Source organism: Protopterus annectens, chromosome 12.part0, assembly GCF_019279795.1.
Source record: "Protopterus annectens isolate FY-2018-M chromosome 12.part0, PAN1.0, whole genome shotgun sequence".
In the NCBI taxonomy this organism is placed as follows: domain Eukaryota; kingdom Metazoa; phylum Chordata; order Ceratodontiformes; family Protopteridae; genus Protopterus; species Protopterus annectens.
Window position 1 is genome coordinate 1,132,532,546 of NC_056746.1, and position 18,337 is coordinate 1,132,550,882.

General features: G+C 37.5%; 1 protein-coding gene across 1 annotated transcript in view; it reads right to left on the reverse strand.

Moving 5' to 3' along the window:
• Window positions 1–18,337, reverse strand: part of LOC122817026 (fer-1-like protein 4) — a 1,119,105-nt gene that overhangs the window by 590,023 nt on the left and 510,745 nt on the right. Inside the window, exon 17 of the mRNA XM_044090141.1 lies at window positions 9,781–9,982. Within this exon, the coding sequence (XP_043946076.1) occupies window positions 9,781–9,982 (202 nt within the window). The remainder of the gene's footprint in view (window positions 1–9,780; window positions 9,983–18,337) is intronic.

The following is an 18,337-nucleotide window of genomic DNA, read 5'->3' on the forward strand; positions in this document are numbered from 1 at the left end:
ATAAGACAAAACTTCCGCACCTTACTCACCCCATCAGAATGGGACAGCTGAGAGAAATTGGAGAACACTGTTCAAAATGTCAAGGTGTATGTTGATAGAAGAGTGACTTACCTAAAGAGTTGTGGACATATGCAGTAATGACTGCTGCTTTTATTTGCAGTAGATGTTATAACAGCCGTGTGGGGCAGACCCCATTATTCATGCTAACAGGGAAGAAACCTGATCTTTCAAAGATGAGAGAATTTGGATCAGTGTGTTATGCATACAGACAAGATAAAAAGAAGTTAGACCCAAGATGTGATAAGGGGATCTCTGTCGGATATGATAAAAACAGCCCATCATATCTGGTTTATTATCCTGACACAGGAAGGGTCCTTAGACACAGGTTAGTCAAGTTCTTTACTAAGAATGTAGCTGAATGCCAGATTCAGACAGACCCAGATGTGATGAATAAAGATTTTAATACCAGAAGAAGTGTGCATGTTAAGTCAGAATCAAAAGCTTAGTCAAATCGCAAAAGAAATACAAGTGAATCACACTGAAGCTATAATAAATGAATGAAGGAGACACAAAAATAAGGCAAGAAGAGGAAAGGCAGGATACACACTACTCTAAGAGAGAGAGAAAACCACCTGCATACTTGAAAGACTATGAGTGTAAAGTTGTAAACGACGATTATGTGACAGTTAATGTTGACTATTGTTACCGATTAATATGCAACACACTGCAGAGCTGTAAGGAAGCCATGATTTTGTCTAACTCAAAAAAGTGTGTCAAAGCCATGAAGGAGGAACTTAAATCTTTAAAGGAAAACAACACATTTACACTCACCACACTACCGGAAGATAAAAATGCAGTGGGGGGTAGATGGGTTTTCACTATAAAAGACAGTGCAGACAATACAGAGACTTACAGAGCTAGATATGTAGCTAAAGGCTACAGTCAAGTCGCTAGTATAGATTATAATGAAACATTTGCACCAACTGCGAGTATGACATCTGTATGACGTCTAATGCAGATGGCAACTCAGTACGATTTAGAAATGCACCAGATGGATGCAGAAACGGCCTATTTACATGCTCCTATTGACTGTGAGGTGTATATGGAGCAACCTGAAGGTTTTGAAAAGAAATCAAATGATGAAAAATTGATTTGTAAACTGAATGTCATTATACGGGTTGAAACAATCAGGGCGTAACTGGAACAAAATGTTGTATGATTATCTTTGTGAAAATAGTTTTATCCAAAACCCTGCAGATCACTGTGTATACACTAGACAAGCTGAAAATGAGAAAACAGTCCTAATTATATGGGTTGGCGATCTCATTATAGCAGCTAGTAACAATGAATCACTAAATGATGTAAAGGAAATGCTCAAGGCTAAATTTAAAATGAAAGATCTGGGAAAGCTAAGACATTTTCTAGGCATTGACTTTATCCAGAATTGTGGTGAAGTAAAGATGAACCAAAAGAAGTACATCACAAAAATTCTTGAGAAATTTGGTATGTCTAATTGTAAAGTAAGAAGTACCACTTCCGAACAAATACCAAACTTTGAATGTGACAGTGAATCTACAGGTCCAAGAAAATATAGTGAGCTTGTGGGTAGTTTGATATATGTTATGACAAGCACGAGACCTGATCTTAGCTGGATTGTAAGTAAACTTTCACAATATTTGTCACAACTGAGTGAATCTCATTTAACGCTAGCCAAACTTGTCTTAAGATACTTAAAAGCTAGATTGGACAGAGAGCTGTGTTACAAGAAAAATGAAAGGAAACTTCAGCTTGTAGCATACAGTGATGCAAATTGGGCAACAGATCAAAAACGATAGCTGTAGTACAACACTTATTGCTTTAGCCTCAATAGAGACGGGCCTATTATTTCATGGAAATCAAAGAAGCAACAAACGGTGGCTTTATCTACATGTGAGGCAGAGTACATGGCATTAGCAGCGACAACACGGGAGAGTTTGTACCTTGTGCAGCTGTTGAGTGGAATGGATGGAGAGTACAAGTATGTGCCAGTAACAATGAGGACAATCAAGGAGCAATCGCTTTGTCGAAGAATCCAGTAAGCCGACAGAGACGTAAACATTTGTCAGGTCAGCACTTAATGATGACAGAATAAGCATTGAATATTGCCCGACAATGGACATGGTTGCAAATATCTTTACTAAACCTGCAACAAAATCGAAGATTGAAAAGTTAATGTATTATGTATTTGGAATGTGTAGAAAAAGTTATCCAAAAATGTTCTTAAAATGTATTTCTATACAGCATAAGAGCAAGTGGGGATGTTGGCTGACAATAATAAAAGAGAGCAAATGATCGTATGTGTGCTCTTACACTGACGTCTTTGGTGTGGAGCGGTCAAGAGAGGTCACATGACCATATGCTTTATAATAAAGAGGAAGTGAGGGTTGTTCCCCTCCTCCGTTTTTAACCAGATAGATTGCCTTCACGTGTGTTTATTTTCCTCTGTAAATGTATGTCTAACCCAACTTTCTTATCCTTAACATGATACCGCCAACAGGTTATGGGCCCAGGAGGGAAGTAGGAAGCCGATGGCATAGACTATGTTTCAACGATGATGAGAAGAATTACGAGTTGTGAGAGACAAAGTTTCTGGGACACCTGCGCTTGCTAGGGCTGAGAGATGCCATTTTGCAAAATGTGCAGCAGGACACAGAAGATGACATGAATGAGGAGGAAGGTGACGATGATGCTGAGAAAAATGAGGAGGCATATGCAAAACTAATACAATTCTTAGACGACAAAAGTTTGTCCCTCATCATGGGAGAAGCCGTAGATGACAGTAGAAAAGCACTTCAGATCCTGAGAGACCATTATGCCGGGAAAGGGAAGCCATGGGTAATTAGCCTACACACTGAATTAACAAGCCTCCAGAAGGCCACCAGTGAAAGTGGCACAGACTATATTATTAGGGCTGGGACGGCCATTAGGGCACTTAGAAATGCTGGGGAGAAGCTCAGTGATGGATTACTAATTGCAATGATTCTGAAAGGGTTGCCTGAAACCTTTAAACCATTTGCAGTCCACATCACGCAAGATGATGATAAATTGAGCTTTGGTGAGTTCAAAACAAGGTTGAGAAGCTATGAACATACCGAGAAATTTAATGCCAACATAAGTAATGATAATGTGATGAAAGCTAGTGTTCTTGGGGAAAGAGTAAAAGCAGAGATTATATGCTATAACTGTGGCCAAAAGGGACAAAAGGAACAAAAGAATGCTGGAGAGAATATAAAGGCCAGAGACAGTGGTGTAGTTTGTGTAAAAACTCTAGCCACAGGGACAGTAACTGTAGACGAAAGAAGAAAGACAATGTGAAACAAGCAACTGACGTGGATGATCACACATTTGTCTTCAGAATAAATGAGCATCAAATTCGTGAATTAAAACAGAAGGGATTAATGGTGGACACTGGCACCACGTCACACATAATTAATGACCTGAAAAAGTTTAAATACTTTGATACAACTTTCCAACTGGAAGAACACATTGCGGAATTAGCTGTCAGAATGAGAACCTATGGGGCCACACAGAAGAGAGGTAATGCAGAGGTATGGCTGCTAAACACAGAGGGGCACAAAGTAAAGGCGATGATGACTTGGGCGCTGTATATCCCGACGTATCCACAAAGCATTTTTTCTGTTAAGGCAACAATGTCCAAAGGGGCCTCAATCAACTTTAAACAAGGCTGGAACCAACTCATCTATAAAAACGGCACCAGGTTTGACATAATTGTGTGTGATAGACTCTATTATTTAGACACATATGATGAAGAAAACGATAGTGAGATACATTATGATGCATCCCAGAGCTGTTATGACATTCAAGCATGACATAAAATGCTTGGTAACTGTAATTTCGAAGATGTGTCAAAATTAGAAAAAGTGGTAAAAGGAATGAAAATTAAAGGTAATCTTGAGAGACCTAACCTAGATTGTGAAACCTGTATGCAAGGGAAATTTGTCCAGAGCAGAAACAGAGAACCAGATGCAACAGCAAAAGTTGTGTTTGAACTAGCCCATACTGATTTTGTAGGCCCAATTGAGCCAGTAGTAAAAGATGGCTTTAACTACACTTTAGCATTTACTGATGACTACTCGGGTGTAATATTTGTCTACTTTCTGAAAGCCAAGAGTGATACAATCAAGGCGATTGAAAAGTTTATTGCAGATTCAGCCCCTTATGGGAAGGTAAAGTGTATCAGATCATATAATGGCACTGAGTTCATGTCGAGAGACTTTCAGTCACTATTGAGTAAAAATGTTATAAGACACAAAACTTCCGCACCTTACTCACCCCATCAGAATGGGACAGCTGACAGAAATTGGAGAACACTGTTCAAAATGTCAAGGTGTATGTTGATAGAGAGTGACTTACCTAAAGAGTTGTGGACATATGCAGTAATGACTGTTGCTTTTATTTGCAGTAGATGTTATAACAGCCGTGTGGGGCAGACCCCATTATTCATGCTAACAGGGAAGAAACCTGATCTTCCAAAGATGAAAGAATTTGGATCAGTGTGTTATGCATACAGACAAGATAAAAAGAAGTTAGACCCAAGATGTGATAAGGGGATCTCTGTCGGATATGATAAAAACAGCCCATCATATCTGGTTTATTATCCTGACACAGGAAGGGTCCTTAGACACAGGTTAGTCAAGTTCTTTACTAAGAATGTAGCTGAATGCCAGATTCAGACAGACCCAGATGTGATGAATGAAGATTTTAATACCAGAAGAAGTGTGCATGTTAAGTCAGAATCAAAAGCTGATAGTCAAATCATAAAAGAAATACAAGTGAATCACACTGAATCTATAATGAATGAATGAAGGAGACACAAAAATAAGGCAAGAAGAGGAAAGGCAGGATACACACTACTCTAAGAGAGAGAGAAAACCACATGCATACTTGAAAGACTATGAGTGTAAAGTTGTAAACGACGATTATGTGACAGTTAATGTTGACTATTGTTACCGATTAATATGCAACACACCGCAGAGCTGTAAGGAAGCCATGATTTCGTCTAACTCAAAAAAGTGTGTCAAAGCCATGAAGGAGGAATTTAAATCTTTAAAGGAAAACAACACAACATACTACCTGAAGATAAAAATGCAGTGGGGGGTAGATGGGTTTTCACTATAAAAGAATGCAGATAATACTGAGACTTACAAAGCTAGATATGTAGCTAAAGGCTACAGTCAAGTCGCTAGTATAGATTATAATGAAACATTTGCACCAACTGCGAGTATGACATCTGTACGCAGTCTAATGCAGATGGCAGCTTAGTATGATTTAGAATTGCACCAGATGGATATACAAACGGCCTATTTACATGCTCCTATTGACTGTGAAGTGTATATGGAGCAACCTGAAGGTTTTGAAAAGAAATCAAATGATGAAAAATATGGATTGTAAACTGAATGTCATTATACGGGTTGAAACAATCAGGGCGTAACTGGAACAAAATGTTGCATAATTTTCTTTGTGAAAATAGTTTTATCCAAAACCCCGCAGACCACTGTGTATACACTAGACAAGCTGAAAATGAGAAAACAGTCCTAATTATATGGGTTGACGATCTCATTATAGCAGCTAGTAACGATGAATCACTAAATGATGTAAAGGAAATGCTCAAGGCTGAATTTAAAATGAAAGATCTGGGAAAGCTAAAACATTTTCTAGTCACTGACTTTATCCAGAATTGTGGTGAAGTAAAGATGAACCAAAAGAGGTACATCACAAAAATTCTTGAGAAATTTGGTACGCCTAATTGTAAAGTAAGAAGTACCACTTCCGAACAAAAAACAAACTTTGAATGTGACAGTGAATCTACAGGTCCAAGAAAATATAGTGAGCTTGTGGGTAGTTTGATATATGTTATGACAAGCACGAGACCTGATCTTAGCTGGATTGTAAGTAAACTTTCACAATATTTGTCACAACCGAGTGAATCTCATTTAACGCTAGCCAAACTTGTCTTAAGATACTTAAAAGCTACATTGGACAGAGAGCTGTGTTACAAGAAAAGTGAAGGGAAACTTCAGCTTGTAGCATACAGTGATGCAAATTGGGCAACAGATCAAAACGACAGATGCAGTACAACACTTATTGCTTTAGCCTCAATAGAGATGGGCCTATTATTTCATGGAAATCAAAGAAGCAACAAACGGTGGCTTTATCTACATGTGAGGCAGAGTGCATGGCACTGGCAGCAACACAGGAGAGTTTGTACCTTGTGCAGCTGTTGAGTGGAATGGATGGAGAGTACAAGTATGTGCCAGTAACAATGAGGACAATCAAGGAGCAATCGCTTTGTCGAAGAATCCAGTAAGCCGAGAGAGATGTAAACATGTTGACATTAAGTATAATTTTGTCTGGTCAGCACTTAATGATGACAAAATAAGGACTGAATATTGCCCGACAATGGACATGGTTGCAAATATCTTTACTAAACCTGCTACAAAATCGAAGATTGAAAAGTTAATGTATTATGTATTTGGAATGTGTAGAAAAAGTTATCCAAAAATGTTCTTAAAATGTATTTGGCTGGCAATAATAAAAGAGAGTGAATGATCGTATGTGTGCTCTTACACTGATGTCTTTGGTGTGGAGCGGTCAAGAAAGGTCACATGACCATATGCTTTATAATAAAGAGGAAGCGAGGGTTGTTCCCCTCTTCCGTTTTTAACCAGATAGATTGCCTTCACATGTGTTTATTTTCCTCTGTAAATGTATGTCTAAGCTGACTTTCTTACCCTTAAGATGATATCACCAACAGAGATCCTATACTTAGTTTTGCATATGCTACACAATGAACTTGGGTTGTGGGTGAAAGAGCAGTAGCAAAGGAAGGGTGGGGTTAAGGGGGGAATTGCCCTGGGCATAAAGTGTTATGAAGTACCAGTACAGAAAGGCACTTGGGTTCAGCATTTTTTTTGTTCTGCTCTTCACTTCAAGAGCTCGACTGTGGATTGGCTGCTGTTCTGTAGGTAACCATTTTTTTCTGTTCTGGTGAGAGCTGGGAGATGGGGCATGTGGATTTGCTGGTGTGTGATTAGCAAAGATGTCTATTTTTTTTTCCTTCTTTGTTCTTTACTTGAAGACCTGTGGGAGGCATGCATTTGGTGGTGTGTGATTGTCTGGTTAACTGTAAGACGCCATTTGGCATAGGGTGCTAGATGAGCCAGCTGCACTTCGGTGAAAAAGGGTCTGGGGACCAGCTCACTTACCTTATAAAAAAAATTGTTAAAAAGATAAACAGGATTAATAAATAAATAATTAAAAATGCTTAACTGCCACTTCTCTGTGAATTTCAGTTCATCAACCCCTCCTTCAGTCCCTATGCAGAAAGGTGTCCCTCAAGGAGCAATTCTGGTACCTCTCCTTTATGCTATCCACATTAACAAGCTCCCTTTTCACTTACCCCATATTTTTCTCCTGCTTTATGCTGATGACACAGTCCTATTCTAATCCAACCACCCTGTCTCTTCTTTTGAACTCAAACTGCAGTCTGATTTCCATGCCCTTATTCAATGGGTTAGTGATAAAAATTTACATCAGTAAACCAAAACTATTCTTTTTAGAACTGGGCAAAAGCAGTCTTCTTTTTCCAGACCTCTACAAATTCTTGATAATCTGAATAACACTGTTGAAAATGTCACCTCATTCAAATACCTAGAGATCTGGTTGGACCCCTTCCTAAATTTCAGTCTCCACGTGGACAACACACACACACACACACATACAAAAATATCAAGTGTCTCCTATTCTGGGCTAATGGGGTATCCCCTTTTCTATCCAGACCCTGTAGGAATGCCATAGGTAAAATTATCTTACTGGCTCAGCTAAAATATGGTATCCCTCTGGTTGCTATAGCCCCTAAAAAATGCTTCCTCCATTCAGTAAATCTCAAATGCCATATGCAGATTCATGACTGTCTCCCCAAGAAATGAACACCACTGCAAAACCATTGAAAAAGTTAACTGGCTACCTGTGAAACAATGTGCTGACTTTGCACTCACCTTGCCCCAGTGGCCTCCAGACTACTCAGAGATGAACCAGTATGCAACCTTATAAGCCTTAACCACTCAGGTCCTTGCCTCCAAATCCCACAAACTAGGCTTCAGTGCACTGACCATGCTTTCGCACTCCTTGGTTCCAAACTGTGGAAATCCCTCCCTTCTTATCTCAAAGATCATTCCTCACCCCATTTTCTGATCAGAAGTAAGACACCTTACAAGACTCTAGGAAAATGCAACTGCTACCTCTCTGGTCATATAACTTGAGCTTTTTCTACTGTTCTTCCCTCTACATACCTAGCTCTAACTATACTTTTTTTGTGATTGTTTCAGCATGCCAACTTTAATATCCACCTTGTATAAAGTGCATGTATATATATTGTATTTTGTCAATTGTCATGTATCTACTGACTTTATACCCTCAAGCCAACATTGATATTCACATTGTATATAATATATTATATATATTATATTCATTTCATATGATATTGTTACCTTTTGATGTAATATTGCTTAGTAACAGGAAAGTATATATTCTAACTCCAGGGTTGCACTGCAGTGGGCATATTCCATTTTCTTGCTAATACTAGTTGTCAGTCAAATGAGCTTTCGGGCAAATGAGCTTTCAGGCAATTGAGCTTTCAGTCATTTGGTCTGGGGAAAATGAATGTCGGGCAAATGAGCTTTCAGGCAAATGAAGGTGATCCATATATATATATATATATATATATATATATATATATATATATATATATATATATATATATATATATATATATTTACATATGTATATAATGCAATTTGTCACTCATGCTGTATATAATGCCAGATATCTTTTGTGTTTACCCCAACTGAGAAGGAAACAGGTCCAAGGGGATCAGTGCTCTACCTCTGTTAACAAATACATAATAAAAACAAAGTAAATACAAACAAGTAAACAAATAAATATATAAATGTACTATTATATTCACTAGGTGTTTCAAAAACATGGGTTCAAGTCTCTGCTGAAGATAGCAGAAAGAGGATGATGCTGCATTTTCTGAAGCACAGAGCAGTATTCTTTTGCAAGGATATGTGCGCACATATGCACATAAAAAATCCACATACAACTATTTTTAGACTTCTAAGCCCCCTCCACTTCTAGAGCATTTTTGTGCTATGTGCTGTAATTCTGTGTATAACTGAAAAAGAAACATGGCTGGTATAAATATACCAAGTTCTATATGTAGTGCCTGAGGCTGAGAAAAGAGATTTGAAACAGGACTATCTGGGTGACCTCTGGCTCCTCTTAGAACCCTCCACAGCAATTCTTTGAAATCAGAATGGTATTGATCTCTTGTGCAGTCCACATGAGGACGTCATTAATGAATCATCCTGAATCTAGTATGGGTAGTTGGCACTTAATGCTAAGTCACACAGGTATTCCCTTGCTACACGTGACGCAACCATAGAGCCAAACAGAATGTATTGATTTTGTCTAGAGTATCTAGCCATTTCACCATAAACATATGCTATACTGTTTGCAATATCTGCAATATTTTTCAATGATTAGATTTTAAACATTTAATTACTGACTGAACTAAATGACAAACTTTGGCAACGTTAAAATAGAATTTTTTTTTTGTTACAGTTGTGTACATTTTATAGCATCTTCTGCATTTTTGTCCTTTCAATAAGCCTAGTTAAAAAGTATAGGTAGGCATAATGTAGAGTTACTAGCAGTTACCTTTCATATTCAGTGGGTTCCGGTTTTCTAGGTAGAGTCAGGGATTTGGTCTTTGATGTTGAAATCACTGTTGACATGTCTTCAGTTTCAAGTTCATCTTCCGAACCAGTGTCTAATAACAGTTGTTGTTCTTCACTCTCTACCACTCTGGTAGCTTTCTTGCTACTTTTTATAAGTACTTCCTCCATTTTTCCATAATTGCCTACAACAAATATGCAAGAAAAAGCTGATGATCGCCACTGTTAATTTTTTTTTCCTGCTGTTCTTATTAGGAAAGTGAACAGCTGTAGTAGCTGCTAACTGTTCAAAATATGATGACAAACCACTGATTGTCATGGGGCAGCCGTTTGGTTTGAAATCTATATTTCATTACCATGAAAGTACTTTCTACAATTACTCCATTACTCCTACCACAGTACAGTGGTGGCCAGGTAATAGCATGAAACATCAAAGAAACATTAGATGACTCCATGTCATTTTAATGGAGAAGACAAACAAGTAACTGCTGTTGCTTTATGAAGACTCCCCACTGGCACAGCTGGAGAGTTAAGCATTAGGAGAGCATTGGGAAGGGACATCTGGAACACTGAAAAAGTGGTACAGTGAGAGGAAAGACCATGTTCACAACACAGTTTAGTCTGCATACAGCTAAGCACATGCAAAAGGTAAAGCATGTACCAGGAAAACAAAGACATCAAACTTCAAAAGAACCAATCAGAAAATAACTTAGGACCAACAGTATATTCTACTCTAAGATTCTAAAAACTCAGTGCTGAATTTTCAGATATTTTTAAATAAGTTAAAATGACTGGATCATTCTTACCATGGGACTGCTGTCAGAAGAAAGGGAGACACCAAAAATAAATGGGAATTCTAGATTACAGACTAAAGAGCATTTACGGGGTGAAACCATATTTGTGCTTGTGAAATAAAGGTATATGACTATAATAACTCATGAATAAATACCTGCAAATAAGTATATCAGCTTTTACTATATGACTTAAACTTAACATATATATTGGTGATTTTTCTTTCAAAATATCTAAGTCGTAGTGCTTGGTGGGAAGCATACACATTTCAGTCAGTTCCATAACTTGTCTTGAGAATATATATAGGCTTAAATCCATGTGTCATCTTTTTTGTTAGCCTGTACCAACTTTCTCTATAATAACATTGCTACAGCATGTTCTTTAAACTGCAACCAATGTATATGTGAATGAGGAGATCTTAAAGATGAAGCATACTGCAGCTAGTGGGAACATTAACAAGTAACAAGTCCAGCTAGTACAACAATGTAGCTGTTAAGGAAGGGAGATTACTTACAAACAGTGTGGCCCAGTATGTAGTGCTGGAGATGAAATTCTGTGAAGCATCATTTATCCCAAGCCGTTTTGTTTTTGATGCAGCCTACAATGACCAGCTTAATGTATGCAGAAATCCACAGCGCAGCACGCAAAGGGACTGTCTGCTGAAACTAAAAGTATTTTGAATAAATACAAAAACACTACTTTCTGGGGAGAACAAAACCACTCATGGGCCATGTAATGTCCCTCCTCTGGGCCATTGATCAAGGAGTCTCAATCCTTGCCAAGGACACCGGTGAGGGACTTTTGCTTGGAACAAAAATAGATACACACAGTACTTCCAGATGCAGCTCTCTGCACCAAGAACAATTTCCCTTAAGAGCACACAGGGAACACACTCTGTCTTGGGGCTGGGTTCTCTCTCTCTCTCTCTCTCTCTCTCACCAGGCCCCAAATAAGACTCCCCACTGGCACAGCTGGAGAGTTAAGTCCTCAGTAGAGTGTTCCAAGACAAGTCCTCCATTACCCTCTCTCTGAAACCAGTGCTCTGTGTTCCTGCTCCACACACACACACACACACACACACACACACACACACACACACACACACACACACACACACACACACACACACACACACACACACACACACACCTGGGGAAGGATGGCATCGATTTACCAGCTATGCCCCTTCTGCTCAGACAATAAGGTATATACTGCCACCAGGACAATCCAAAGCCAACTCTAAGGCTCCTACAAGGGTACACAATTATACTGAGTAAAATTAATACTAATACAAGTGGTAGTGTTTGACCAATGCAGCAAGGCTTTCAGAAGCGGCCACAGTTTCACCAAATAAATGTAAGTACCCTCAAAGGTTAAAATATTCTCTAAGAGACCAGCCACAATGCAAAGTTTAAATGTATTTCATAACAAATAAAAAAAGAACATAAAAATACTAAATATCTATTTACAATAAACACCACAGCTTCAATCAGAAAAAATATTAAAAATAACACAGATGGATAGATTCACACAGATATAGAAAAAACAGTACTTAACTAATCTCACTATATCTTCCTGGCTGATCTAAAGATTTATCATTCCCTGGTTACTTAGTAAAGCAAGGCAAGATGAAGTGGGAGAGTGATCCTTCTTTGTCAGATTTCAAAAACTGACCACTCTGAGACTTCTGACTCATCTTGTATTAAAACATCATTTCAGTGCTGGATTACAGAATTACATCACATACATCTGGTCATCTGACTTCTGGTTCCCACACTAGCCCCTTTACTAGAAACTGAATCAGAATCTAGCATACGTGTGTCATAATACACACACACAGACCTTTGATACAATGTGTTATAACATCTGGAAGCTATAAAACAATTTCAAAAGTTTCCACCCTTCCAGGGTATCAATTAGTTCATCCCTAAGGACAATAAAGTAGGATTTCTAAACCTGGTTTTCACATACATTTTGTCTCTGGATGCAATCAAAACTGTAAGATACGATATTTATGGCCTAAACCAGGTAATTTAATTTCAGATTATTTTCAGTTAGCCAGACTGAGATTAACCTCTTCTCTTCCAGTAACATCTGTTACAATATATTCACTCCTGGTTAAATTCTTCTCCCTACCCTTAGTCTACATTCTGTACTCTAACCTCCTACTAACATTTTCTACCTCAAACCACCTTGCACCTCTTATTTTGCTCTGTTATAATATAGCTTGCCTCTTCCTTCCAATAGATATCACTGTAAAACTAGTACACATTGTTTCTGCATCTATTATAAACACATCTTGCTATGCTTCTGCTTGTATTAATACTTACTGGTTTTAAGATGTTTGTAGCCATATTTATTGTAATTTACTGTTCCTACTGTCTTATTAATTACTGTCTAAACTATCATGTGTATGTTACAATAATTGTCTTTAGAGTTTTTCTCTCCAGGCCTCTGCTGAAAAAGGGCTACTAGCCCAGTTGGACTATCCTGGTAAACAAATGTAAAATAATAAATTTCAACAGTTACAATACAGTCTGACATACAGTATATTTCTTTTCTGTCCAGCAGGACCCACTGTTGGCACATTTTTAACACAAGCAGGTTTACAAATACATTTTCAATACAAGCACCTGTACAAATCAGCCTGATATACAAATGACATATAATTCTTTATAAAACACCAGCTAGCTATGCTGGCATATGTTACACATCTACTGCCCTGCTCTCTCTGACATAGCTGGCAGTACCTCATATTGTCACATCCCCTACATCAGCAAGGCTATTCTCCTTGCAACCCTTATCTAATGTAATCTGCTTTAAGACTGACATAAACTGTAGGTAAGTGAACTCTCCATGTTATGGCAGTCTTCGTTGAAACTGCCGAATAGGAGTGGAAACTGCATTTTTATTCAGATAGTTTCACAGAACAAGTCTTTACCAAATCAGACATTAGTCATCCATAAGAATAGACATTTAATTCATTTTTAAGACTTTTATAAATACTACAAAGACAAATGATATAGTAATATATCACCCATCTCTGTCCTGCATTGGTTATTGCAGAATTAAAAAATAGGCATAAATAATATTATTTCTACAAACGTGGAATATTCATTCAGATACTGCTACCACATACCCAAGCCCAAAGCTATTATTTATTGATTAATACTAAGTTGCCAGAATAAATCTTTTTCAGATTAGTGATGCCAAGACAATTCATTGCTTATCTTTTCAGTAACATTCATTTTGAAAATATCCTTCATAAGCTATATTTCTGGGTTCACTGGAGTATCATAAAGAATTGTTAATAAATTAAAAGATCTAAAAGTAGACCCCTATGTGATAAGATGGATTGGGGGACTAGATACAAGGCAGAACCTATGAAGTTAAAGTAGCAGGTATTACTTCAGAAAGCAAAAAAGTAACTATTGGTGAACCTCAATAATTGATACTGGGAACTCTTCCTGTTTGGTATATATATCTTTGACCTTCAAGCACATAATCTTGATGTATGGCTAATAAAATTTGCTTATGACTGCAAGCTGGGCTCAATTGTCAAGTTACTCTTTGATATTTGATATGGAAGTCTTGCAACAAGAACTAAATGTCACAAACTGATGCGGTATGGAAAAAGGCTAAACCTAAAAGAAAAAATTATAGCATTGTTGCATTTGAAAAAAAAACTGCCATCCCCAGTCTCTGACATAGCTAGGATCCCAGTTACAAAATAATACAACAGTCAAAGATCTTGGCACCTTGGTTAACAGCTCCCTCTTTTTTTGGCCACTATGCATCACCAGTATTCACAGAATCCTTCTATTCTGCACAGCTAATAGCAAACAGCATCTTGTCCAAATTGAAAAATGTTATCTCTTTATACTTGGCTTTAATTAATCCAGTCACTGAGTACAATGTCTCCTTTAGTATGTACCGTCCCTACACACAGCTCAACTTGAAAGTCCCCATGGATTCCTGACTAAAAAGCTTACTGACCTTAAGATCCATGGATACCAAGACAGGCTTAAAGCCTTAAAGCCACACACATTACAATTTTTGCCTCAATAGTACTCTGGTGACAAGTCAACACTTTACTCTATATACATAAGTTACTATTATCTGATTTTTTTCTTTCACTTTGCTTACCACTTCACCATATTCATTTCTTGGGTTACTGTACTTTGCATGTAATTATTCCATAACTGGATTCTAGTAATTGCATACTACTCTATATTAGAATTATTAAAGTTAGACTGTTTAGCTTGATTTTATACAATGTCATGTTAATTTTGTACTTTTTTTAATTTTGTTTGTTTACACTTCTGTACAGAATCTGATAAAAAAAGGTAAATAAATAAATAAAATCCAAGCTCTGTAATCTTTGTCCTATAGGCTTTTACTTTGTGATATGTAACTTGCATCCTACACCTTTAAGCACCCAACCCTCTTGAACTTCTTATATCTCCATAAGAAAAAATGTTCTGCAAACACTAGATCAAAAAACTTAAACTTCCACCAACATAAAAACAGAGCACAGTGGAGGAACTGATTCATTGCACAATGTCTACCTCTTCTGTGCAATAACCTCTACCAGCACCTTTCAAAAACAACATTGACTCTTGGATGCCTCCCATAATGTAATCATATGCCATTGCCCTATTGGAAGCAGATGTAATGGTCTCACAACTTAATTCCTTTGCAATTCTTGTAATTCTGTGATCATATTCATTTTTTATCTACTCAGCAGTACCCTTTATATAACCACTAGAACTGAATTCAAGTGGTATTGGTATGATCACAATACAAAACAAATCTGACAATAATTAGAATCCATGAGAAAAGTACTCCTAGAAAAAGATGAGCTCCACATACAAACTTTAATTGAAAATTTCTGTTTACAGGCAATATAATGTATTAGCAACAGTAGCTAATGTATGAAATATTCTTCTTCTTCTTTCAACTTTTCCCAGTTAGGGGTCACCACAGTGGAACTCCGGTCCGCTAATGATTGGCAGTAGATTTTTTACGGGTGCCGAGGTGCCAGCTCGACGCCCAACCTTCAACAAAGGCATATAATAATATTAAATATACTGATATCTCTGCTTGTTAAAGTATATAATAATGCTAAGCTGTACTGACATTTCTGTTCATCATTTCTTTGCTGCTGCTACTGTTTCGGAAGAAGTATATCTAATGATAAGTTTGCAAATTTCATAAAATAAATGTGTACTTAGCTTAACCAGGAGTGCTTCCCTTTCATGAGATAACATGATGATTGCTTTCTATACTAATCAAAACAAATTCTTACCACCATATTTAAAATTCTGACACATCTTTTTGCTCTGAAAGATTTATAAGAAATAAATGTATTTATTGTGAAAAAGTAGTTGGCTTTCTCAGTTTGAAAGCAGTTCCAGAAGTTTGTCAGAGTAAAAGACTGGAAGAATATCACCAAACAATGAAAAATGAAAAATAAATAAAAAATGTCTCTCAGACTCCTTATTGTTATGTAATATACTGAGAGAAGGAAAATCAGTCCAACTGATCAAACCAAAGAAATTCAGTAATACTAGTATATCTTCTGTTTAGTCTAATTAGAAGAGAAAACAATGATACTACTGATACGTTAGGCAGAACACAATCGCATACACATACATATATGTACAGGTGTACTATCAAAATGTAGAAACGGAGTTTGATGAAAATGGTTTGGTCAAATGTGTGTTCTACCAACACTTGTAATGTCGAACTGAAAATTTATGAATTCATATTAGTGAAAGTCAGTACACATTCTCTAATATGAAATTGGCATTTAGAATTTGAGATTGTGGTACAGTGCAGATCAGGAAATGTTCCCTTTTCCTCACTGTAGTGCGATCTCAAGAGTTGGTATATATAATATGCAGGGGGAGTGGGGGTGCATGGGGGCTTGCCCCCCTTGCAAAAACATTAATGGTAACATGGACTTTTGAGACTGGAACTTACAGTGTTCGAATATTGATTGCTGTGGTTACCATTTCCGACATTTTGATAGTAAGCCTATATATATGGATCTACTTCAGTAGATCGAACTTTTACAAATTTGAACCACAAATGGCCAAGACCATATGTTCGAACTTGTAAAACTATGCCCCACTACACCCCCCACGTGGGAAGCTTCGCACACCACACCCCACCTTACTTAAATATACTAACTCCAAGATCGCACTACATTGCGGAAAAGGGAAATCTTCCCGTTCCACACTGTACAGAGATCTCCATTCAGTCCGATCAAACATTTATAAGTTTGAACATATGGTCTCGGCCATATGAGGTTCAAACTTGTAAAAGTTCAATCTACCAAAGGGGACCCATATAAAGAGCTTGCAATTCATATACTGTTCTTGCAGACGTCAGAGCAATGATGAGTACACTTTTCCAAGTCAAGGACTTTAAATCATCTTAATGGACAGATTCATAAGATGACATAGTTAACTTCTCCAGCACATAGTTGAGAACCCAAGGAAGAGTGACGTGTTTATGAGGAGGTCTCAGGCATAAACCTCCTTTCAGAAACTGATTTACAACAAATAGAGAAGAAAGAAGAGGATCCAAGGGCAGACATGCTGAAATGGCAGCAGGGTAAACCTTTATAGAGGAATAAGTAACACCAGAGAACATAACTCACACAAACTTTTGAGTATCAGTGGTACAAAATCTGTGACAAGCAATAGGCTCATAGTTAAGCACCAATTAGAAAATCGCTTACACTTACCAACATAGCATTTTCTAGTAGCAGCCTTTTTTGCCTCCCTTAGTAATTTCTGCAAGTCTTCATGAAATAAGTGCTTCAAAGGGTATCAAAACTGAATTATCCAAGCAGTCAGTTGACATTGGTTGATACTGCAGTGCATCCCGTCTATCTAGTCTGTGAGGAAGCTTATAGTAAATGCCATTGGCCAATTCCATAATTAGGTAGAACTAATATTGCATGGGTGGCCAAAAGTGGTACACCTCAATTAGTTTTGGGGTATCCTTTTGAAACTTTAGAATTACCCTTAATATCAGTGCAAAGAGTAGACATGCATTTCCAAGGGAATGAAAAATCATCTGTCTTTGAGATTTGCTTTCAAAGAGTTTTGGAACCAAATTTGTTTAGTTGTCTGTTTTGAAAGGAGGTGAACAGAACTTTTTGAGGTTTTCCGCACAACTGGATCAATTCCTGGAAGACTACCTTGTTCAATTTCTATTCATGAGGATATGTTCTGGCCCTGCTCAGACTCTCTGCCACTAAGTTTTGCTCTGACAGAATGTAAGATGCTTGGTGAGTTAAGGAATGTTGAACAGCATACTCACAAACTATCACTGATGGTCTGTATGGGAGGTATGGCTTTGTACTTCCCTGCTTGTTGATATACCACGTTACTATAGCATTGACTATAATCACTTGAAGAGGTCCTGATGACTAGAGGTGATGATGAAACTACAAGACACTGATCATAGCCAACATATCTTTTAACTCTGTACTTTTGGCTATCTGAAGAATTCAACAGATCTTGCACTTCTATCCCTCTTGAATCTGTTCCCCAAGCACATTCTGATCCATCTATGGTAACAGATTGGTATGTAGACTGAGCAGAAAATGGAAGACCTGGGTTCAGTTGAATTTGTTGTCTGCACCAGTGCAGTTTCCTTTTTTATGAAGCCCAAAATGGGAATTTGATACCCCAGAGAATGCAAATGCTGAGTCCATGTGTATTTTAGACACC